General features: G+C 30.6%; 1 protein-coding gene across 1 annotated transcript in view; it reads right to left on the bottom strand.

The window, feature by feature from the left end:
* The window catches only part of LOC118185513 (uncharacterized), a 40915-nt gene that overhangs the window by 10298 nt on the left and 4530 nt on the right, over positions 1-26087 (bottom strand). The window contains exons 3-6 of the mRNA XM_035355383.2: positions 18479-18649; positions 7213-7372; positions 4674-4804; positions 3218-3325 (exon numbers count right to left, since the gene is read on the bottom strand). Coding sequence (XP_035211274.1) covers positions 3218-3325; positions 4674-4804; positions 7213-7372; positions 18479-18649 — 570 coding nt within the window. The remainder of the gene's footprint in view (positions 1-3217; positions 3326-4673; positions 4805-7212; positions 7373-18478; positions 18650-26087) is intronic.

Below are 26087 nucleotides of genomic sequence, written 5' to 3'. Positions count from 1 at the left end.
AGTACCATGTACTAGGATTAAATTGATTTTGTTTTATATGGGAATGGGAAGGTATTTTCTTTAATTCAACATGTACTTGCACATGCATATATGAGTCTCTCAATTCTCGAGGTTACTGGAAACCAAAGTTGCTGGAAACTTGCTTTGCCTTTCTAAAAGACAAATCTAAGTGGAACTGCGAAAATTAGGTCTATGCCAGCTCTCGAATAACACTCACGTGATACATAATTCACCAAGAAAGCTTGTAACGTTGGCGCAAAACTCTTTTTTGGGGATCGCCGTATGAAATTCCCTGACTTTTCCAGATTTTGACTAAAATATTTAAATTCCCTGATTTTTTCAGTTTTCCAGATAGTGTGGCAACCCTGAATAGGATCAGCAGCTTTCCTATTACTCATCATTATGGCAATCACTAAAATGGTACAGAAATATTGTGCTTAAACATTTGGATATGACAGTTTCTAACTCCTATATTTTGTATACCAAAATCACAAGAAAAAAAAACCTCAAATCTGGTTTTCAAAAAGAAATAATAACTTTGTTACTAAATTCTAGTGAATGCAAGCTACACCAGATCTTAGAAATTTTTTCATGCACCATATGTCTCCAGATATGTTGCAAACAGAAGGCAAATATTACATGGACACAATACCCGCAATATCAACTAAAGCTACATCAACGAGGAAGTGTGCTGTTATGTTCTTCCCGCCAAATTATGTTCTTCCCGCAATAATAAACACAATACGTGTGCAAAACATACACATCAAAGCCTGCATTTTGCATAGGAATTTAACTTTAGTACTAGAAAGAACTCTTAGCACTGAGAGTAAAACAAAGGTACACCACTGCCAAAATGAATTTGTTACACAACAAAAACTTGCTCACTTCTTTCATTAAAAATGCAGTTTTCTGCATTTAGATTACATAATTAAGAATAATACATTAACATAAGACTATTTTATTCCATAATCAAAGACTAAAAAAATAAATAAGTCCAGAACAAAAAAGGCATAAGCAGAAAATGGCATAGGCAGCATTATTTTCATATTCACCTCAGGATAGGTGAATATAAAAAGAATGATTTCTACAGGTCTCGGAGATGCAAGAATTAAAATTTTTATCTCCATATCTGCATCTTATATGTAGGCTATTCCAGAGCTTTTTCAAACATCTATATAAGTGAGTCCAAGTAATAAAAACTCAACAATATTTTAAAAATATAATTTAGACCTGCTAGTTTCATATGCCAGACAATGATACCTGAAGATAAAGCTATATTTATCTTTTATATAAGATCTTTTGAGCCTCAACAAACTTGCAACTTTTGTAGAATAAATAAATAACTGATGAATGACTGAATTAAATGAATCTTTATACTATCTATTATATACTTTTACTTTCCAAACACAGAGCTTGCATACATATTTTTGAATGAATTTGATTAAACAGATAATTGAAATTAACAAAATATTAAAAAAATAATTGGTAATAGTTTTACACTGTCTACCATAATTAAAACTTCATAAGAAACATGAAAATATGTTTTAAAAACTGAAAAAGTTGACATCAATATCTATGATCCTTTTCACATATTCTAGCAATCCCTTGGTATGATACTGACACACTGCTGTACTTTGGACTATTAAAAATTGCACTTTTACGAGAACCAGACAGACTATGGAAAAGCACAAAATGAGTGGAAAAAACTGCCATCGTAAAATTTGAAAGTGCCTTTTTGTCATAGAAATTAAGCTATAGATTGGTAGTTAGCTACCATATTAACACTTGACAAATATGTATAACTTTTTTTGCTGTATAAAAAATCTGAATTTTTACACATTTATGCTTTTCTGCATTTCACCAGGATTTCTTGATGTCAAAGGTATTATTCATCAAGGCCATTCATTACACCAACTAAAAGGCTCTCCAGAAAATTTATTAATTGGAAATTATGTATTATATTTATCAAACCAAGCACTGCAAAATTACTGAAATTTAAATTCACAACTAACCTTAACATACTTATATTGATCATAAATCTGTGCATATAGCTTTGTCTAAATTACTTAAAATCATGTTCAATGTTTTTTCATGATTTTGTTTTTATTATTAAAATGAATTATTTAGTATCACATCTAGAATCTAATACTCAATAAATATACTAATCGATATTCGTATAGTAAAAGTGTGATTATAAAAAACTGAAATTCATGCTAGAAAAGCCAAATTATTAGAAAAAATTCCCACTCTAAAATTATTAAAGCAATCATCTTATTTGCTACCAACTTGAGTATCAAAAGCCTAACATTAAATAAGATTTTTCTTGGAAGGGAATGCATTTCAGGTTTACAAAAGCCAACATATTTTGTAGGCCTTGTAAGTAAAACATAGAATCTAATTATGAAATCATGTGAAACATGAAAACTGGTCAATCAAGAGATGTCACCAATCATTATGGCAGAAATTTAAATGATCTTTATTTACATAGATAATAAAAAGATATACAAAAAATTTAAGTCACTTATCATAATTTTTCATATTATATCACTTTTGTTTACCCATTATAAATCGCATATCATGGCATGTTTTTTCTTTGTGTGTGGGGGGGGGGGATCCTTTAACTTTGAAAATACTCCACATCATACAGTGTCAAATTGCTTTTCCAAAATGTAAGGAAAAGATAGAACTTATATCCTTCTTTACAAAAATTAAACTAGCTTATTGAGAATTAATTGAGTTTACAATAAACCTAAATGAAATTATGATTGTGATGTCATGCTTATTCATTATTAGCATTAAATCACATTGTTTGGCAGCAATGAATATGTGTTAATAGTATTATAAGCTCTATAATGGCATTGCAGATCTCTCATTAACTAAATTTTTTAGAAGAAAACTTTTTTCTCCAATTCTAAAATATTCTTAGTTGAATGCTGGATAGTCGAACTTTTACTGTATTTCTGTTCCATCAAAAATATACAATTCTTTGCAAGAGTATTAAAATATGAAACTTTATCTCAATCATATATTTCCTATATCTTGATGTATTTATTCATTTAATCTTCGGGATTTAAAGAACAATTATATTGGATTTTAAATTAAATGTTTAAATATTACTAATAGCAATTAATTTTTTCAGTATGCCTAAATTTCAGTAGGTTAAGCCTTTTAATAAATTATATTGACAAGTTAGGAAAAGATGCATGTAGTCATTTACCTGAGCAGTGCATGGTAAAGGCATCGATTGAATATCAGCACAGTCACCTATTGCAAATACATTTTCTGAAAATTCACCCAAAACTCTCAAATAACCATCAGTTAGAATCTAAAAATAAAAATATATAGTATTAATTATTTGGCTTTTCAAATTGAATAAAAAAAATTTCATTACAGTATTTTCTCATCATCAACAATTTCAATTATTTATAGACAAGGAACCTGAAATTAATTATGAAAATTAGCACTTTTATTAGGATTTAAAACCTTGCACAATTTACTTTTACTCTGACACATATACACAATCATTTACTGTTTGATTACAATCCCTACTAGTTTCTTCACTTTAGAATATAAATGACCACCAAGAAACTTCAGAACTTGCATGAAGAATGTTAAGATGAGATTAAAGCATTTGCTTGCTTAATTGATTCTATTTTAACTATTAAAAGATAGGCTTTTGTTTGAATTTTTAATAAAAATGCACCACAACCTTTTTTATTATTATTATTATTCTATGGCTGTGGAGATTAAATTCATCATCAAAATGTAAATCTATGTAGCAAGTCCACATGGAAATAAAAGAAGTACAAAATTTACAAGGATTCAAAATATCAGTAAATGATTTGATGTATGTTTTAAAAAAAAGGCCATTTTGAGTCCAATTTTGGACTCTAATAATAATCTAACTCTCAAAGTAGGTGACTGTTCCAACTTAAAATCCCTAAAAGGAAGTAATTATCCTCAATTTTTCCCACGATGAAGAAAAAGGCTCAGAACAGAACCGAATGCTGTAATGGACAGTTATGTCTAGCCATTACTACCATCTATTATATTTCATTATGTTTTTTGTGTTTTAAAGCCTATTATGTTTTTGTTAATGCACTAAAATAAAATGATAAAGTCATCTAAATTAAATTATTTAACACTTCATTATGACAGCACAGTGTCCATTGCATTCATATATATTGGATACTTCTTAATTATGACAAAAGTCTTGCTGGCAAGTGTAGATTCAACTTTAAACATATTTCCAATCAAGAATGAAAGCTGTTCACTGCCTTTGTCAATAAGAACATGAGTGAACAACTTACAGAATTTGTAGTTCCACAAAATGAACATAAAATATGATCCATATCCACAAGTTATTTGTCATAAAGCTATTTGATATGGTTAGCCCAGTCTTGACATACAGTTAAACCAATATTAATGGATACTCCCTATAAATAAATAGTTCCTGTATCTCTGAACTCTCAAGATAGGTGACTTTCAAACTTAAATAAAACTTAACCTAAAAGGAATTAGTTATTAATTATATATAATTCAAAACAGAATGTACAGTATAAAATCCTATCTTGCATCAGATTCTAGTTATATTCTCATATCAGATCATATTTACACAGTTCTACAAAGCATCTAAAAAAATATTGAAATATGTAAAAAAAATATTTACTAACTTGTCCTTTATTGTTTTTAGGCACAAGAAGGCGTTTTGTGAAAGGCTGAGGGCTGAGGCCAGTGCTCCACACAACTAAACCACATGGTATTGTGGTTCCATCTTGTAAAATGACACAATCTTCTTTTACTTCTGCACAATTAAATTAAATAAAAAGAAAATCTGAAGTAAGATAAATTATAACATATAAAAGCTTTTTTAAAGTACTTATCACAGTAATAAACTTATATTACTTATAATAAATAATTATATACTGTATATTCTGGCATATAATGCACATTTTTAACAACACCAAAAATATGATCAAAATTTATGGGTGCACATTATACAATACGGTATATATTTTCAAGATATTCAATCTGAAAATAGGCTTAATTTTTTCCTATCAAGCACAATTTTATTGCATTGAAAGGAACAATAAATAAACATTTTTCAATGACTGAAAAGCATGAATACTTTTCAATATCAACTATGATGAACTCTCTCACATCAATCACATCTGAGAGTAACATATATTTCTAATAACTTAAATAAACATTGGCACTGAGCATCAGCTCTCTAACAAAATTACTGCCACAGAAGACATGATTTACTCAATACCATGAGTAGTTAGCTTAAAGAGGGTTTGTTACATTTTGGATTTGAAATTTACGAATATTTTTTGTTCAGGACCAAGATAATAATAAAGTAGTTAAAAATACTCTAAAATTCATAAAATAAAAATTTAAAAAAAAATTCTACAAGAAATAAACAGACTAAAAAACTTAAACATAATCTCAATACTGTGAAAATACTGACAATATTAACAATTGATTCATAAAGATTTATAAATCTTTTTGGAACTGTTTTACATAAGTAACTTAGACTTTTAAAACACAGGCTGTGAAACCAGATGATTAATTAATTTTTATTCTCACTTAACTGGTAGAAAATGAGCAAATAAAATAGTTATCCTTATTTCATAATAATTTTAATGTCCTTGAAATAGTTGATAAATATCTTTCTGTATTAGCTAAAAGCATGCACAGAGTGAGAGGCTATTTCAAATGTAGATATACTTCCTGAAAAGAGGCACTACAAAATGTTGCCAAAAATAATTGAATAGTAATATTATTTTTTGCTCCATAATTTTACCTATTCTAAAAATAATAAAAATTTATAAATTCTCAGTTAAGACACTTTGAAATTATTTTGTTGCTTTGTAAAATCCACAAATTTGACTTTAAAATTAATTTTTGTTTTGTTGTTATTGATTAAAACTATTTTGCCTTGATATTTTAAAGTTCAACAAAAACTTTAAAATTAAAAAAAAAAAAAAAAAAAATTCAGATTTTACATTACACCCAAAGGGGAATTTTTTTTAACATTTTGTGGATTACCTTCATTTATTAAATATTATATTCCTCCCACTTAAACCATAAAATTTAGTTCAATAGCACTATCGTAAAATAATTTTAAAATAAGCATATCTTTAGAATTTCTGATACACAGTCTTGTACGCTGGAGTTAAAAATTCCCCCCCTACAGTGGAGTTAAAAGTTCCCCCCCCTACAGTGGAGTTAAAAGTCCCCCCCCCCCACAGTGCCATTGCTCGCTTTGAAATCATTGAGTTTGTTAGTCAAAAATTTGCTAAAATTTTACAAAATATGTAATAGATAATGAAACAAATTCCAAATTTGGGCTTCTAGATGCCCATATTCAGGTGGAAACGTTATTCAAAATTTGATGGCTCTAGGCACTGTCCTTTTATCACAATGTGAGAAACACACATACATTTATGCAGATTCTTCATTATTTAATTTCCTTAAATATAATACAGGGCTATAATATTTGGTGGCAACAGTTTGAAAAGTGAACCAACATTTAAAGTTTTCAGCACAAAATGCCAAAATGAAATTAATAGCCCTTCTGGGCTAATGCCCTATGGGTTAACAAGAAATTTTTCTTTTCTTGTTAACTCCAGACTGCAAACAAGTCACGATTGCATGGCACATCATCTTAATAAAATTGGCATCCTTCCATCTAGTATATGCATAATTTGTAATTTGGGCATCATGAATGCAGAGCATCTTCTTAATGCCCGGAACTAGACAGAGTCTCAGAAATGCGGTGAGATAAGCAAACTATACTGGAATGCTAGAACTTTCATAAACTTCTTGTAAAGACTACATCTCTTATGTACCTTCTGTTGTGGTTTAAATTTTTAACTTTTTACTTTTGTTCTCATGTTCATCTGTTCTGGTTCTCACTTTAAATATTTGTTCTTTTTTATTACTTATCGTTGTTCTTGTGTGATACTTGAGCTGTTTTATATGTATGGATTGATTCTTCCAATAAAGTCATATGTAACAACAACACAGTAAGGTATTATCTTCTGTAAACCAACTAATGATTAGTGTACTGATTTTAATTTAATCCTTTCAGAAAACTGAACAAAGCACACATCAAACTTTTTACTAAACTATGACTGTACTTTCAGAATGTTTTCTGGAAAATAAATACAATGAAATCTATAAAATATTAACCATATCGAAACTTACCAATCACAGATGACTTTAGAAGAGTAAAATTAATTCGTTCATTCAGTTTCTTTTCAGCATAAGCTCTTAACTTACTGTCAAATGACCCCAAAATATTTGATGCTTCAATTAACGTTACTTTGAAAAGAGCTTCTTGATGCTTATACAGTCGTTTGACATCCTGAAATAAATAAACAAATTAACTGCCTGCATAGAAATTTAAGGGAAAATAATTTGAAGTGTATTAAATATATTAAAATTTTTATATAATAAATTACAAAAAATCATAATGACAACAAAATTAATATGAAAGTTATTTCTTATTGGGTGATGATATCTAAATAAACCTTATTTCCCCCTTACGGTTATGTACATTGCACTATGAAACCAAACTTCAAAATTCATTTCATAAAAATTTCATTCATTTTTCATTTTAAAATTTCTTTTGACAAAAATATCTCCATGGCAACTTGGATTATTTTCTAACAGAAAAAATATTAGTCCATAATAATTAATTTTAAAATTGCAATGTTATTCCTTTTTTCCTCTAAATATATACAATAGTAAAAACATTAATATATAATTTGTGCACATGACTGTCAAACTATGTGGAATGACATGGGATTTTAGAAATTTTATAATGGATGTTAAAGTACTCATGGTTTAGATCAAAATATCATTTAAAAAGAAATTTTAGTACTTATTGGTTATATGATGGCACGTACTCTTGGTTATATTTTTTGCTGCCAAGAAACAAAACATTGGAATAAGTAACAAAGGTGAATAAATTAAGTAATATGGAAAATTCTAATTTACTTTAAACAACTGCATGCTATACGGGGAGTTAAATTTTTGCTATTGCATGTAGCATTATAAAATGGAAAAACTATGCTGTAAGATTAATCAAAAAATGGATTGCCAACAGCATGTCTCGCAGAACATGACTTTTTTTTAAAAAAAGAATGATTGAAAAGAAAACTACAAAAGCTTTAATGGAGACAATGAGACTGACAACTCAATAACAGTTATGGATTGTTGCAGAGAATATCTAATCAAATAGTAGAGAAGGGTTATCAAAATGCCCTTGGAGATGTTTTTACCACCAAAAAAGTTCTTGGTATCAAAAATTATTGCCATGAATCAGTGGCATGCGGTAGGTTTTTATGCAGGGTGTGCAGAGAATAACAATAATAATAAAAAACCATAAAAATGTACATTAAACACTTCTTTAACTTTTTATTATTCATTTGTATACAAAATCCATATGTCTATCTGCATTACTAACAAAATCATCAATTACATGATCATAAAACTCTGGTTTTGACTGTAATAAGTGTAACATTTCTTTTTCTATTGTTATTAGAGATAAATTTAGATCCTGGCTCATTGTATTGCGTGCATAATTTTTTACTTTTCTTAATACTGAAAATGATCTTTTCACCGAAGCAGTTAAAAATAGAATTGTACAAATTAAATGTGCCAATTTATTTACTTCGTTTAGGGCATCTGTCAAATCATTCAGCATTATATGCTGAATAAGTTTCGATAAATTCATTTTGTTGTATGACTCACTACGATAAAAAACGCATAATTCATTGGTTAGCTTTACAAAATCCAAATGTTTTGCATAAGCGTTCTTTAACGAATTAAGGCATTCATCCGGAAATTTACTTGATATTTCTTAAAAAAACTGAAATTCGATAGTTCAAAAAATTTGAGCGAATTTAATTTTCTAAAACGGACATCTAACTGATAATAAATAGTGTCCATTATTTCATAATATAAATTTTTAAAATGTTGGTCTTGGTCTACACTTGAGTTTTGTAAATTTACACGACATTTTTTTAAAGTTGGGGGACCCACTACAGAAATAGTCTCTTCATAAACTTCATCAATTGCTACAGAAGTTTGCATATTTTGAATTTCATCTTTTACTTCTACTTTTTGACTAGAATATGCTATATCTAAGTTAGTTTTTTGTAAAATATCAAATAGAACATCAGTATAATTAAACACTTTGGCAAAAATATTTAGGAGAAAAATACTGTTAAATTCTTCAAAAAACATGTAATAACTCTTTGCAATATTAATTGTATCGTTATCCCAGCCTTCTGGATTCTCAATAATATTTTCAAATAAATCAGATGGGCCTTGCCTTTTGCTTTTTAAGGTATTTACCAAATGAGATGAATAGTTCCAACGTGTTGTAGCTAATTTTGGAAATTTTCTTTTAATAATTTCATTTAAAACATGATTTCTTTTTGTAGACACCGAAAAAAATGAGGCTATGCCAGAAATTGTTGCAAAAAATAATTTACAATCTTTTATAAACAATACAAATTGCAACAGAACTAAATTAAATACATGTGCACAACAGTGCACAAACATAGCTTCTGGGAAAATGTCTTTTACTTTTTTCTGCGTCCCATTCAATGCTCCTGCCATGACTGCTGCCCCATCGTACCTTTGAACAATCAGTTTATTCTCACGCCCCCAACTCAAAATCGTTTTTTACACAACATTACACAAAGCTTCCGCTGAACGATCACCACTAACAACTTTAAAAAACAAAAATATTTCCACTGATGCATTACAATTATTAACTCCATTCGACACAAGTCAAGTTATTAACATAATCGTAGCACAGCCGATAATTGTGATTTGTGGGATATGTCAGATGTTTTATCCAGCATAATAGCAACGAATAGCGTTTCTTTTACCTTATTTCTAATTTCTGAAATTACAATATTTTTTATCGATGTAATAATATCATTTTGTATTCTATTAGAGGTTCCAGAAAATACAGTTGCAGTTCTTAGATGGTTTGCTAAAAGGTCATCATATTTACTAATTAAAGTTATTAATTCTATATAATTTCCTTGATTAAGGAATTTATATTCTCATTTTGTCCACGAAATGCATCTTCTTGTTTTGCTAAGTAACAAACTACATCTATTAATCTCTTGAGAATATTTCTATTTCTTGTTACTTTTTCATTGTGTTGAACAATCGATGAAAGCCTTTTGTTGATCTAACATAAAATCTACATAGACTCCAACCTTCAGCAAACCTTGTCAGTAGTCAACAACGCGCGAACGACATTTTTACAACTTTGAAAATGTGCACGTAGCATATGTTGTAATTAACCATTCATTAATTTTAAATTAATAATTAATTGTAATCAATTTTATTACATTTAAAATCCATATACATATAAAACTGAATAATTAAAAATATACCTTGTAAATTATATGCACATTTAATTAGAAATTTTCTTTTAACTCCTCAAGCATTCACTAATAAAAAGTACTTCAAATCACTACTAATCATAGAAAAAATCAGAAGCTATAAATCATATCTTTATTCTGGATATGATTTCTACAGGGAAATAAAATTTAAATAACCAAGAATGATACATATAAGTATTAAACAAAATACGCATAATTTATGAATGCAAAGATTTATATGTAGCATGCTTAGCAAGCTTAAGTTCTGATTTTGAGAATGTTTTTTTATAACACAGTTCTTCATTTGTCTGCATATTTATTTTTTCAATCAAAACTGCTTCAAGAGTTTTAAGACCTAAATTTGGTCGAAATTCCGTCTGATTTTTTTTAACAATAGAAAAAATTCTTTCGCAAGCTGCATTTGAATGAGGTATTATTAAGACAGCAAGCATTACAGAAGGCAATACTTTGTATTTAATACACCCATTCATATTTTTTAATTTGGCAATTTCTCCCCATACTATATCAATATGCAAATCTACAATTTCTTTCAAATCATCTACTTGATACATGGAAAATTCAATTTCTACTTGATTAAGACATTTTTATCAATAATGGATGGAAAAGTATTCATCAAGTAAAGAACAGATGAAAATGAGACTTCAGTTCTCAAGTTGATGTCAGCAACTTCAGCATGTTTTAGAAATGGATCACTCAGTGGAAATTTATCAATTATATATGAACATGCAGTTACAAAAAAAGCTCGCACAGAATTGAAAAATGATTTCACTTCACTTTCATTCAACTTGGCATTTTTTAAATATAGTCTTGTTTCCACACCAATCACTAAATTTTCATTTTCTTTTTGTTTACTATACTTCTGAAATGGAATAGACGTTACAGTAACATCTTCATTTTCTTTAGAAATTACTGATGGTTTTACGAATCTAACAAATAAATTCATTAAAAGTTCAAAAAGTTCTCTTCTCAATTTATGTATATAAGGAGCTTGTTGTTGCAAATTAATATTTACTGTTATAAACAAAGGCAAAGTATTTTTCAAAAATGACAAGTACAATTTGGTGGTCGGTGACTGTAAAATTTTTTTAATGCTTTGCAATCTCTTTCCTTCATTCTCATTGTTATCTGGTTTATCTCCAAAAAAATTTATCACAGCATCCCACTGTTCCAAAATCCTTGTTATAGATTCTAAAAGAGACAACCATCTCGTACTGCAATATTTCAAAATTTTATGAGATATTGCATTCTGTCCCAAAATTTGTTGAGCAACTTTGAAGCTATGCTTCCGTTTCGAACTTTTCTCCAAGTAAAAATATATATCTATTATCAACATTTCAATTTCTGAGCCAATTAATTTTTCAGTGGCTTTTTTTGCAGCTATATGCAAGAGGTGGCACGGACAATCTCGGGTGATTATACTTGGTTGATGCATTTTGATAAATGATGCTACACCTTTAAACTTTCCAATCATATTACTAGCATTATCTGAAGAAAATGATAAGCAATTTTTCCATTCTAAACCTTTGTTTTTAAAGTTTTCATTTATACAATTAAAAATACCTTCTCCTTTATTATTCGTGCATTCTAAAATAGAAATCAATGAAGTAATTATCACTCCCTTTTCTTTACTGTAGTATGTTATAACCAATGGGTACAGTTTGTTATCATTGTTATCATTACTTCCATCAGTACTTAGAGAAAATGATGTACTGCACACTGATTTTATAATATCAGCAACAGTATTTTCTGCAAGCGTTTTCACAATAGCAGCAGTTTTGGTATGACCGCAGCTAAATTTTTTGCTATGGCAGAATCCGGAAACATTGCTTTGAAAAGCTCTTTGGAATGATCCGAAACAGAAAGCGGTAGATTATGTTCAATTAAAAAACGAACAAAATAGCATTCGGCTTTTATAGGATCTGTTTCATCATCTTTTATTAAGAAATTTGTTATTTCTTTAGATTTTATGGTGCCAAGTTCTATATGCTTTTGAGAAAACACATGCCGTTTACAGTCATCTTTTCCACCATGAGCAACTGAGAAGTCTTTGTTGCATACACTGCAGTGTGCGTGATTCACAGAAATTTCGGACGCTTTAATGCATGGAAATTCTGAAGAATATGAATCTTTAAACTTCTGCTTTGATAATTTTGGCTTCTTCGTTCGAGGCAGCATTATGATTAAAAATCTTTCACCTGATTCACAGTTCACAAGACACACGCTAAGCTCTTGCCGTAAACTACACAATGCAGCCGAATGCAGCCTAAACACGCATCAGCGAGGAACCTGGGAGACAGACAATTGGGTGGAACTATTGATAAGTCGTTAACGGTTGGAGTTACTGATCTACGATTGGCTAATTCTTCAAAACTAGGAACGCACTCAACACGTGATATATGATAACACGAGTATTCAGCCAATCATCGGATGAATTAGTTGGTTCCGTTTTGCGTACTGGTTCTCCTGCTCTTGTTTCTGTAAAATCCATAGTTTTTTCCATACTTTTCGTAGCTCGTAGTTTTTCATGAATTTCCGTAGAAACTACGGAGAATCCGTAGTAGTTGGAGTCTATGAATCTATCCTGGCGGTACCAAATGTTCTTAATAGTATTACGGCATTTATGTGAGATTGTGTTTTTTCATGTTTCTTTGCAGCTTCGAGGAGATTATTTAAATCACTGTAGCCTTGATTTGTCCAAATATTCTTAGTAGTAGTTGGAGTCTATGAATCTATCCTGGCGGTACCAAATGTTCTTAATAGTATTACGGCATTTATGTGAGATTGTGTTTTTTCATGTTTCTTTGCAGCTTCGTGGAGATGATTTAAATCACTGTAGCCTTGATTTGTCCAAATATTCTTGTCCTTTTCAATTACAACAAAAAGTAAACATGGCCAACAGTACAATTTATTCAATTCACTACAACCGGTTAACCCTTTAAATTTTTCATACATAGATTTTTGAAAATGTCGTACATACTGTTGTCCTTTAATCTTAACGTTTTGCGATAGAATAATACCTGACATTGGTCTACTTAATTTAACTATTTCGTTTTTTGTAGTAACGTCTCATCTTGAAAATGGATTTTCCAATAAATTTTTAATTGTTGAGACATCTGAGATCATTCTGAAATGGGTTATATTTTATGAATATAAATTTAAAGAATACAATAAATAAAATATTTACCTACGAGTAGTCAAGGTATAACTATAAAAACAGCTAAACTTACAAGAATTTTACTAACACTGAAGCAAAAATCATGTCTTGTGTTGTATAGTGTCATATTGGCGGCGAAAAAGCAAAGCTTCGGGCTTCCACGAAATACTTATATTTTCAGCAAACGTAGCACCACACGCCGCCCGCCACTGTGGTGCCTCATTATCAGCCTGATGACATCAGGAAGAATCATCCATGGACCTTTGGAGTCATCTGGATGCTCAAAGGTGTCGACAAACCGAACGTCTATTCCACGTGCAGAGGATTTCACTGAACGCTGGCACAATAGAACGAACTGTTTCTTGTTTGGTCAGTGGATTAAATTATATTTATTAATTGTTTTTAACATTTGGAAATCATATATTCTGCGAAAAACATCTTGACAATTTTTAAAAACAAAACCAGGGATATGGTGCTAGACAGATATAATTTATATACTGTCTGTAAGACACAATGAATGGTAAAATTTGGACTGTTCTGTTAAAATTCATTTCTTTTTTGTCTAACAAAACAAAATTGTTTTTCAGCGAATTATTTCTATAAATATAATACATCACCGAAATTACTTTACCACACTAAAACATTTCCCCTTATATTGATGAAATACTTCTTTTATATTTCCATAAAAACAAAATCTTACAATATATAAATTTAAACATTAACCGTCTGCAAAATCGTATGGCCAGTTAATCAGTTAAAAAACCAAAAGCGCTTCAGCACTTAAGTCCACGCTCTAATACAACGCTTAATAAACCGTACCTTCGGATGATTCTGAATGCCAAGTGCAGGAAAAATAGCTGCACTTGCCTCAGTGCTACAGTATGCTGTGCTTCTCCAGTAGCCCATACATATAAAGCGTGATTTTCTATTAGTGTGCAGTGCGTACACATCAAAACTTCCTGTGTTTGTTTGCTTTCGAACGCGCTATGTTGTGCAGCACCTAGTACCGCACGCACTGTGGGAATACAAGCAAGCAAATCAACATAATATTTGAATACATTATAAATAATATTTATTATATACCATATAAAGATAGGTGCAGAAAATTATTGTCTCATAATTTTGCCAGGGTGTGCACGACCGCACGCCACTGCCATGAATATATGACCCAAATAATAAATACCACAAGTACCAACATTTTCAAAAGTCTTAACAGGCCTGATAATCACTCTGCATACAGCAAATGTTAATAGATTGAAATAGCCCCTAGGTTAATTATTAGTAAGATTTCTACACAGTACATCATAATGAAGTTACTTAACTTTTGTACTATTGAAAGAGATGGAAGATTAAAATTATTAAAAAGTAGAATTTCAAAAAAGGCTTTTTAAGTGTAATCAAACTTCATCAAATGAAAATTTGGAATAAGCCTGAGTGTATTACAGAGTGAAGATTTCCAAGGCTTTTGGCTTATTTGATTATGGCTTGAGTACTTGAGAGCTATATGCCTAAGGGGAGGGGGGTGAACCTTCTAAGAGAAACTGACAAACATGGGGAAAACCACGAAAGCGCTCATATAGTCAGCCCATTCACTAGGATCTGACACCTGGACCGAATGACTAGTGGGGGAGGACCTTCTAAGAGAAACTGACTCATAGATGACCCAAACATGGGGAAAACCACAAAAGCGCTCATGTAGTCAGCCCATTCACTAGGATTTGACATCTGGACCGGATGACTAGTGTTCAGCGACTTTTATCACTCGGCCGTTGGTGGGCCTGTATATTTTCAAGAAAATAGCTGTGTAATATTAACATATTTTGCAAAGTTAATTTTTATATTTCCAAAGGAGGCTAAAAGATGCTACAGATGGGGATAATCTATGTTAATAAACATCATGTTGGTATTATATGAAGTTGCATATCATCAACTTTCGTTTATTCTTGAGTATTTATAGTAAAGCTTACTGAAATATTTTGAAATATTTTTTTACTCCTGATTGTTAAGCAACAATTTGCCAATTTATGTTTCATAATGGCAATTCTTCCTGTCATAAATCTCAAAATGCTATATAGTGGTTTACAAAATATAACAAATTGGGTTCTTTCATAATTACTGGCCAAATCCAGCAAGGTTAACTTGAAAAATTGGCTAGAATAAATGCATTATAACAGATCTACTAAACATCCCCGCAAAGTAAATGAATTAATTTAATTCCACATGCTGGAAAAGATATTTCAGTCCAATAAAGCAGCTTTTTGACACAAGGTAATACTGTAAAAAAAAAATAATAATAATGATTTTACATGAATTAAAATTTGGATATATGTTTCTAAAAACTACTGCTAATATCAGTAAAATACAGAATGTCAGTGCAATAAGTGAATAATACCCCATAGACTAATTCCAAAGTTCCATGCCAATGATTTCTTATTTTGACTAGACATAGCCAAGAGCTTATGATGTTTGACCCTTTATTTGACATAAGCCAAGGGCAAGTCATTTAGTTCTATATAGTATGGGCAGAAAGTAGAAGAAAAACCAATGTGCATAATACATGAACTGAGCACTGAATGTTGCATTAACAGTAATAGTTTTAAGATGACTAGCAATTATAAGTAAGGTTTAAAAAAAAAACTACATACCTACATTAGGTAATACATATGGTATCTGAAAGCATGAATCACAATGAAAATGTGAGGTTAATGCTCCTTTTTGTGCATCAGATGCTTTAGATTAGAGAGAAATAAGTATTTTATGACAGTGGAAAATAAAAACTGCAGTAGCTGAATAAACGAGTACCACTGAAATAAATACCTAAACTGAATTTGCATCCATAGAAGATTTTCTGATACATTTATAATGGATTACCAAAGCTGCGATGCATTATACATTTTTGTCATGTATCCAGACAATCAAAAGTGATGTGTACTGCTATCATTTGAATGCATGTATTAACATGCATTCAAATAAGAAGCATACATAAGACCAATATTTTGGGTTATATGATTCTTCCTTCTGCATTCAGCAGACTCTGCCTCTCAGACTTTTACATTTTCACCATATGTACCACTGCTTGATAGCAAACAGTTCATTTATTAGGATGCTGTGATTCATTGTGTTAATAATTTATTAGACAGCAGTGATACCATTTCTTCTATCATGGCATTTTTGCACTAAAAACACACTGACCATAGTGATTCAGATATTTTTCTGAATATTTCTTCATCTGTTGCTACTGGCATTTATTTATTTATCTGTCACTCTATCAGCTAATAATTATGAAACAGCCCATAAAAAGCCGTTAAAAGATCACAAAGAAGCCAGGTCTCAATCTACAGAGAAATTTTGTACAGAAACTTTTGAATATCTGAACATGAAACAATTTTAAACTTGTAGTACTGTTAATTATATACTCGCCAACTCGCCAACAAAAAGGAAGGGTTTTCTCCACATAATTCAAATAAATATTTCTGTAGCACATCTTTGAATTAGTTTCCCAAAAACTCTGGTGGCAAGCAATTCAATTTGTGTTTCAGCATTATCTTTAGAAAATCTATAAAATTTTAATGTTTCAAAACAGAGTGTGAAACCAGGAAGGAGACTCAGATTTGGTTGGTTAGATAGGAAGAAAGTCATTATTGTCCAGATCAGCCAAATGCATGTTAAAAGTGACTTTGCTTAAATGCATGGCAGAAAATTACATAAAAAGATGAGAAAATCAACATTTTTGCCAAAGCAGATTCTTCTTGTCTTAAAACTTGAATCTGTCAAACCAAAAGTGTATCAAACTCATATTTTGGTGTATTAAAAAACTTAGCGGCATGATACTTTTGTCTTAAAAACTAATATATTTTAGTTTCTTTCTGATTATCTTCAACCCCTTGAGAGTATTCATGAATCACTGCACTACGTCGCCAAAATGTATAGTATATGCGGCAACCCACGTAAGCACACATTCGCAGCAGAAGACACCTTTAAATCAGACGGTCATTTTTCTGATCAGTATTTGTTTTTGTCCCGTTTGAAGAGATTTTGTTTCATTGCAAAGAATTCTAACAGGATTATAAAGTTTGCCAGCTGATGAAAAAGCACTTCATTTCTTTAAAAATATGGCATTTTTTGTCCAAAAATAAAGAATGCAAAAATTTACATTCCATGATATTGCACAAATCATGATCTTGCACATAAACATCAGAGTTGTGCAACCAATCTCCTTCCTGGTCCCACAACTTTGGGCATAAAATTTCATCATTAATCAAATTTTATGCCCAAAGTTGTGCAATTCTTTGATGTTTTTTAAACAAAAACAGATCGCTGAATATATGGAAAGTGACAGTGTGCATAGTGAAAAGTTGTGCACAATGCCAAGTTTATACAATTCTCCAATTATTTTTAAGCTAAACCAGATCACACACAAAAATCACAAAACTGAACAGCACATTAAAAAAGGTACACCTTTTATTATGGATGTTTCTTGCATTTTTAATTTTGTTAATTGGTTATATTTTTATGTCATTTTCAGTACACTGCCATTTTTGACAATGGCTGTTATCTTCTCCATCTTATCTTGGCAAAAAATTAGTTGCCAAAAGTTGACGACTTTTCCCAAGGAGGGCACAGATAATCTGAAAGTACCATGTTTTGTACAAAATGAAATTTACACTTAATTAATTATTGTGTTTATTTTGCCATATATATCATTAACTGCAAAAAAAATATTTTAAATACATATATTTAGCAGTTGATAAATTACTAGCATTAAGAATTTGTCAGTGTGCTAATTATTATTCTGTTTGACGGAGGGTAGCAAATAAAGAATGTAATAATTCATCAAATTAAAGAATCATATGAAGGTTAGAATAACAAATAATATATTCAATACCTGTATTTTAAAATCATAGAGTTCAGCTCCAAATTCAATACCTGTGGGTCCACCACCTACAATAACAGTGTGCAAAAGCCTTTGACTTTCCTTCTCTGAAAGAGTTGGTGCTAATGCTTTTTCACAATTACGAAGAATCTTACGACGTATTTTTTGAGCATCAGATATTTCCTAGAGAAAAACGTACATAAAGAATTTTAAGAAAAATGAACATAACATTAATACAGTAATATCAATATAAAATAATGAAAAAACTTTCAATATCCAGGTATAAAATTTAAATTGAAATATTACAACTACAGTATATTAATTTAAAAAGGTGATAATTTAATCTAGAAAGAAAAGAGTGCAAAATTAAAAAGATAATATGAGATCAGAATAAAATCTTATCAGATTTTCATAAGCAAATATTGACATGATCAAGATTTTAGGGTACTTTTCTGTTTCGCTGGCGCATATCTCACCAAGGAGACTTACACATAAAAAATGTTAACAAATGTTAGTTCTACGAATTTTTTATTTTGAAGGCATAAATATTTTAATATTGTTTAAAATTTTGTAAAAAGACATTAATTTAAGAATTTACTATGCTTTCATGGTACAACATCCAGATTCGCCAGTTCATATCCTGTGACTCCAAGCGATCTCATCTCACGTAAACTACGCTACAAAAATCTATTACTCTCAGTAATTATCTACATTAATTTCAAGTTAAATCTTAATTTGGAATGCTATTTTAAATGCAAGAATTATTCCAATTAGTACGAATAGCTTACTCAGATATTAAAACAGCAGTGCTTTACTTCACTAGTGCATTCTCATTAGAATTGGTGAATTTCACCCTTGACTTTCCCTTTTCTATATTTTCGTCTTCCGGTGAGCGGTGTGATTGTATCTTAATTGACTTAATTACCACGAATGGTCTTAGATCATAAAATTAAACTATCTGGTAAAAATTCTTTGTAATTGTATGCCAGTATTGAAAGAAACAATCAATCTGATGATAAGAAATAGTTGAATTGTTTTGAAAATGAGTCATAAAAGGTTACCAGCGAGGATATTCTGTTTGGCATCAGTTGTACCATTTTTGGTGACCTGCGCCAGCAAAATGGAAAAGTATAGATTTTAGTGCTGTATATTATGTTTCGGTTTCATATATTTATATACAATCTGTGCATACCACAAGCATAAAATACATTGCACATACTTTTCCTTCTTAAATAATACACAGAGTGAATTTTTTAATGAATAACTTTTTCTCATAGCAAAGGGCTGCAGAATATTTAAAAATAGATAAGAAAATTACAGTCTATAATAAAATATTACATCACAGCATTAAGAAAAATGATTTTTTAAGGGGGAAACACTAAAATTAACATAGATATAATGCTGAAGATTATTTAATGGACTATTTGAAAAGCTATCTGGACTATGAATGCAGGAAAACTACATTATGTCTTCAATATCAAGAGGACTAAATTTCTGGCCTTAAAGGCGGACAGCAACTGCCTGAAAAGTGTGCATGAAATAAGGTGGCGAGAAAACTAAAACTTTGCTAAAAGCCACAACTTAAATAAACAGTTTGCAAGCTCAATTTGCATACTAAAACTAACTGCATTTATTATGGACAGAAGTGGAATATAATAAGAAACAGTACAATAAACGTTAGTAAAACTTAAAATGCTTATAAAGTAATTTTGGTACTTTTCTTCTAATCTGTTTGGCGAACATGAGTGTGTCCTGAGTAGGACAATGAATTATTTTAAACTATGTCCAATGAAATTGCAGACAAAGATGGGAAGAATGTACGACAAAGGTTTAATTACCCTTTATTCTTCATAGTTTACAGCTGCTCCCACACTTCGGAATACAAAGACCAGTACTTGTGGTCTGAATGTAAAAAAATAAGAATTACAAACTAACTAAATTTAAATAGGAGCTAAACTCAAATACTTTACAAAGACTAGTAACACTACAATTGGCCTTTTAGATCTTTACGTATGTAGTATGCAGAATGCAGGAAAACTACATTATGTCTTCAATATCAAGAGGACTAAATTTCTGGCCTTAAAGGCGGACAGCAACTGCCTGAAAAGTGTGCATGAAATAAGGTGGCGAGAAAACTAAAACTTTGCTAAAAGCCACAACTTAAATACTTAACACTTTGCAAGCTCAATTTGCATACTAAAACTAACTGCGTTTATTATGGACAGAAGTGGAATATAATAGGAAACAGTAAAGTTTTAAAATACAATAAACATTAGTGAAACTTAAAATGCTTATAAAGTAATTTTGGTGCTTTTCCATTTCCCCGGCGCAAACGATAAAGTCACCAAAAATGGTACAGCCGATGTTAAACAGAATATCCTCACTGGCAACCTTTTATGCCACATTTTCAAAACAAGGCACTGCTATTTCTTATCAGATAGATATCTTTCCTTCAATATTGGCACACAGTTACATAGAGTTTTTAAATTATAATATTGAAATAATTCTTGCATTTAAAATTGTATTCCATACTAAGATTTAACTTGAACTTAATGTTGATAATTATTGAGAGAATCAGAATTTTGTAGCGTAGTTTACGTGAGATGAGATCACTTGGGATCACGTGATACGAACTAAGAAATCAGGATGTTGTACCATGAAAGCATAGTTAATTCTTAAATTAATGACTTTTTACATATTTATTGTCTTTATTTATTGGCTTTTTATAAAATTTTAAACAATATTAAAATTTTTATGCGTTTAAAATAAAAAATTCTGACAAATAACATTTAACATTTTTTACGTGTATACTGTATCGTGTCGCCAATAAAGTCTGCTTAGCGAGATTTGTGCCAACGAAACAGAAAAGTACTGATAAATCATATTCTGGAAGACCAATTAAAATTGTTGAAAGCAAAATAAAGGTATTGGTTGAAGCAAACTTCCAGATAAAACTAGAATAAAAGAGGAAATCATTTGTAGGATTTTCATCATGTTAATATTACCCATTATTTTATGTTTTGGATCTTTACTGTCATTTCTTTCCGTTTCCATGCCAAAATGCAAACTAGTTCACGAGTATTTAAATTGTATGAAAGAGTCCGTTCTGCCTCTCAAGGCCATGTTACTAAGTTGCAGCTAGCTCAGATAAGACGTGGAATATTCGGCCTCACATTACAATTGCCAATATTTGAATATCTGTGCTAGTTAGATTTGCCAGCCAACTTCATGTTAAATTGGTTTGAGTAGCCTCTGGTTACTAATTTACTTGAATTTAAATTTTACTGTTACATTTAAATGACATCATCGCAAATGGTTAGTTAAGTTGTAACCACCTGTAACGATCTCGAGAACAACTCAACTCTCACAAATTTGAAAAGAGGTGGAACTCTTGACCCTAATGCAATTGATCTCTTTTGAGCTAACAATAAAGAATTCGACTTGTAATAAACCGACCCAGGTTCAAGTTCCGCTCATGCGATGCTGCACTTTTCACTGGTGTTAATAGATGACAACATGAGCAAGCAACTATTGAGGCTACACCGAAACCCATGATAGCTACATTGGTGACACGCAGAATTAGACTCCTCCCTGAACTGAGGACAAATAACGAACTATGTCACACACTCCACCCCACAACCTAACGTTGACACACATGCCAACAAAATGGGGTTCTTTTCATACCGCATCATAGATGCTTGGATGAGGAGTGTTTAGTGATCTCGAGAACAACTCAATGTCCACAAATTTGAAAAGAGTTGGAATTCTTGAACCTAGAACAACAGAGCTCTTTTGAGCTAGCGGGAAAAGAATTCGGCTCGTAATAAACCGACCCAGCATCAGGCCCCCTTACACGATGCTGCACTTCTCACTGGTGTTAATAGATAGCAATACCAGCAAGCAACTACTGAGGCTTCACCGAAACACATGATTGCTACACACCAGGTGTGCCTTCTGTTCTTGAATTTTAAATAAAGGCTCTTTTACACACTTTAGAAGGCTCAGTTGTTATTTTAGACATAGTGATAATTTGCTGCCAATCTGCCTAAAGTTTGGTTGCAATTTATGATAGGTAAAAAGACTGAACTTTATACATTACAGTATTAAATTTGTCGAAGTCAACAATTTATGACCATGTGAAATGCATGATTTTGTTTCAGAATTTGATATGTGGGTTCCATATGTTCTTAAACAAAGAGACTTGCTCCATCACATTAATGTCTGTAATTTGCTTCTCAACCCCCCCCCCAAAAAAAATTTTTTTTTGAAGCAAATTATAACTGGCAACAAGAAATGAATTGTTTACAAGAAGATAATTTCCCAACTGATTTGAAAGTGTAGTGCCATTAACTGGACAAAGTAATATCATCAAACAAACAAAGCTAGAACTGATCAATAGAAAAGGTGCTGTATTTTGACATGATAATGCCACACATTGCACAAGTTTGTTGAATCATCAAAAACTATTATAGTTTGAATGGCATGTGGTACCACAACCACCACTTTTGCTCACATCTAGCACACTCAGACTGTTACTTGTTCTGGTCTTTTACAGAAAAATATTTTATATAGTAAAACATTTACTTCAAATGAGGATGCCAAAGCATAAAATTTAATAACATGTTATTATGACAGTAAAAGCCCGGAGATTTGTAACTCCACAATAAAATACAACTATGATTCATATCAAACAAAAGCTGTCACCAAACTGTCCAATTTAACACCAAAAATAGATAAGCATGATGTAACACTGTGTATTTATATAAACCTGATTAGTCCTCAAAAGTTGGTTTAATTTTTGTAAAAAACGATATAAATTAACTACTATTTATTTGTTTTTAAATCTCATTTTGAAAAAATTATTGATTTCTGTGACTTATCTTCAACAGGACAGCATGCTGTAGAGTACAGGATCATCAAGGAAAATGTGACTTTTGTGAAAATGATTAAACACTAGCTGTGCAACATCAAACTACATAAAGAGCAATCTGTTCCTTCAAACTTCTCCCAGAACAACTGCCGCAAATTTAGAATATATCTCTGCCAATTTTCATGATTGACGGAGTTTTGTAATTGAATATGAAGTTTTACTTCAGTGTTTACGTCTGAAATGCCATTTTTTCTTTCAGAATTTCATGTAATTTAAATGTGGCTTTTGATATTCAAGTTAAAAGCAAATAAAACTACTCTTTTTATAATTTTAGATGAGAAATTTTATCTTCTGTTCATCTGGCTTTTCTACTTTGAATTGCACTTTTTATATGCTCAATTATCCAGAATTTTCACATATTTGGAAAGTGGCCTTTCCTGAGCTCTTCCGGCAGTTCCAAGCCGGACAGTTGAGCTTTGACTGTGTTAGAAATTTGCTTTTTTTTTTTTTTTATGGCAAAAAAAATTAAATCTCTACATGCCACACTTATTTCAAAGAATCTGGAGGGGGGGAAGGAAAAAGAAGAATAGCATAAGATCATGATTTTGTTACAAAAAAAAATAAAACATCCCAGGCGATGTTTTATTTTTGCAGGAATTTAGAATAAAGCTTTCTTGGCTAATCTTTGGAATATGGTAACAGGTAGTTTGGCGACATTTTGGAGGTGATAAAGGTTACTACCTAGGACTTTGGGAATAATGTGAGAAGTACTCAGTTCTGATTACGCATTATTTTGTGTGAGAGAAATGAGAGATCATGAGATATGTCATGTGACATTAATGGACGAATCACTGTTCTTTAATCGGAAAAGGGGGTAAATTTGTAAAAATATCTGCTGTACAGCATTAGCAAAGAATCTCTATGTTCTGTGAAACAGTGTTGTTTAATATTTGGATCCCATGACCCTATATAAAGTAAATCCGAAATTTTTATTGCGTTTATGTGTAATTGAAAAGAATTGCTTAATTGTGGATAAGTTTGAATGGCAGTGCAAGAAATCTGGTGAAAATGGACATTTTGTGATCCGCCATGCACTCAAGATTCTGTAGAAGATTAGGTAAGTTAGTATTTTTAATTGTTTGAGGATACTATTTTTATGCATTGTTCTAAATGTAAGGAGTAAATAAATTAAAATGGTATTATTGGAAAATTGTTATTAGCAATGATTTAGTTTAAAGTAATTAGGATTGTAAGCTAATTTTTATTCATTTAATGTATGTGCTTATTTATATTTTAAGTAGTGTTTTTTAATTTAATTATATTTTAATTTAATGATCGTGATTTTGAAAGTTATATGTTTGTAGTATTTTGGAATACTTTTGAGTAGAAGTAAATGTGCATGGAAAGAATTTAAGTATTTGACACTAAGTATTTGTAATCATTTTTAATGTTTTGTTATAAATTTGTTGGTGACGTTTATAATAGATAATTTAGAGATAAAAGTTTTTGGATATTTTATTTATTTTATACGTGCAAATGTCCATCCTTGGAAAGGGTATACACTTTTTCGCGATAAGGTAATTTCATATATGTCCTTTTTATCGAATTTAAAGATTCACAAAATTTTCCTGCATTTTCATGCAAATTTTTGTAATTTATGAGAAAATAGCAGTGTAGATGGATAAAGTCAAGAGTGTGCGCAATGCCATTTTTGTGCAATTCTGGGATGTTTTTTAAGTAAAAATAAGTCGACGTGTACATGGTTACTGTGTATGAGCGATTTTGAAAAATGTGGCAAGGAGTTTGGGTTGATCTTTACATTATGGTAACTTGGCGTTTTTTTTGGCGACCACTCTCCTACAGCAACCCTCTATTTTTTTTCCCCGCCGCCATTTTGTCTTTCACGATAAAAGAAAACAAACATGTCTTTAAAACATGTTTCTTTTATCTACTGAACACTTCTTCCAACAATCTACTAGCCCAATTACACTTATGCTAGAAATTTTATCTAACAAAACTGCTTAATCATGACAAATATTCACTGCAAAATTGGGAAAAAGTGCACAATACCATACTCCTCACACGTTTTTCAAAATAACACATACACATAAACCATGTACACGCCAACTTATTTTTACTTAAAAAAACATCCCAGAATTGCACAAAAATGGCATTGCGCACACCCTTCACTATATCCATGTACACTGCTTTTTTCTCATAAATTAGAAAAATTTCACGAAAATACATGACAATTTTCTCAATCTTTAAACCCAGTAAAAAGAACATATATGAAATTACCTGATCGCGAAAAAGTAATGAACATTTCCACATATAAAATAAATAAAATATCCAAAAACTTTTACCTCTAAATCATCTATTACATTATACACGTCACCAACGAATTCATACCGCAAGCATTACAAATACTTAGTGTCAGATATTTAAATTATTTCCATGCACGTTTACTTCAACTAAAACTTATACCAAATTCCTACAAACATAAAATTCACAAAATAACTATCATTTAATTAAAATATAATTAAATTCAAAAACACTAAATAAAAAATATAAATGAACACATACGTTAAATTAATACATACATAAATACCCATTTCGAATTCACTTTAATTACGGCCATGGGATCCAAAAATTCACGAACACTGTTTCACACAACACAGAATGAAGCCAAATACAAAATTTCCAGATTTTTTCCCGATTTCCCCCCTTTTCCGATTAAAGAACCGTAATTCG

This window comes from Stegodyphus dumicola, chromosome 4 (assembly GCF_044657685.1).
Source record: "Stegodyphus dumicola isolate Sdum_Otavi_A_Nest chromosome 4, ASM4465768v1".
NCBI lineage: Eukaryota > Metazoa > Arthropoda > Arachnida > Araneae > Eresidae > Stegodyphus > Stegodyphus dumicola.
This window is presented reverse-complemented; position numbering and strand designations above follow the sequence as displayed.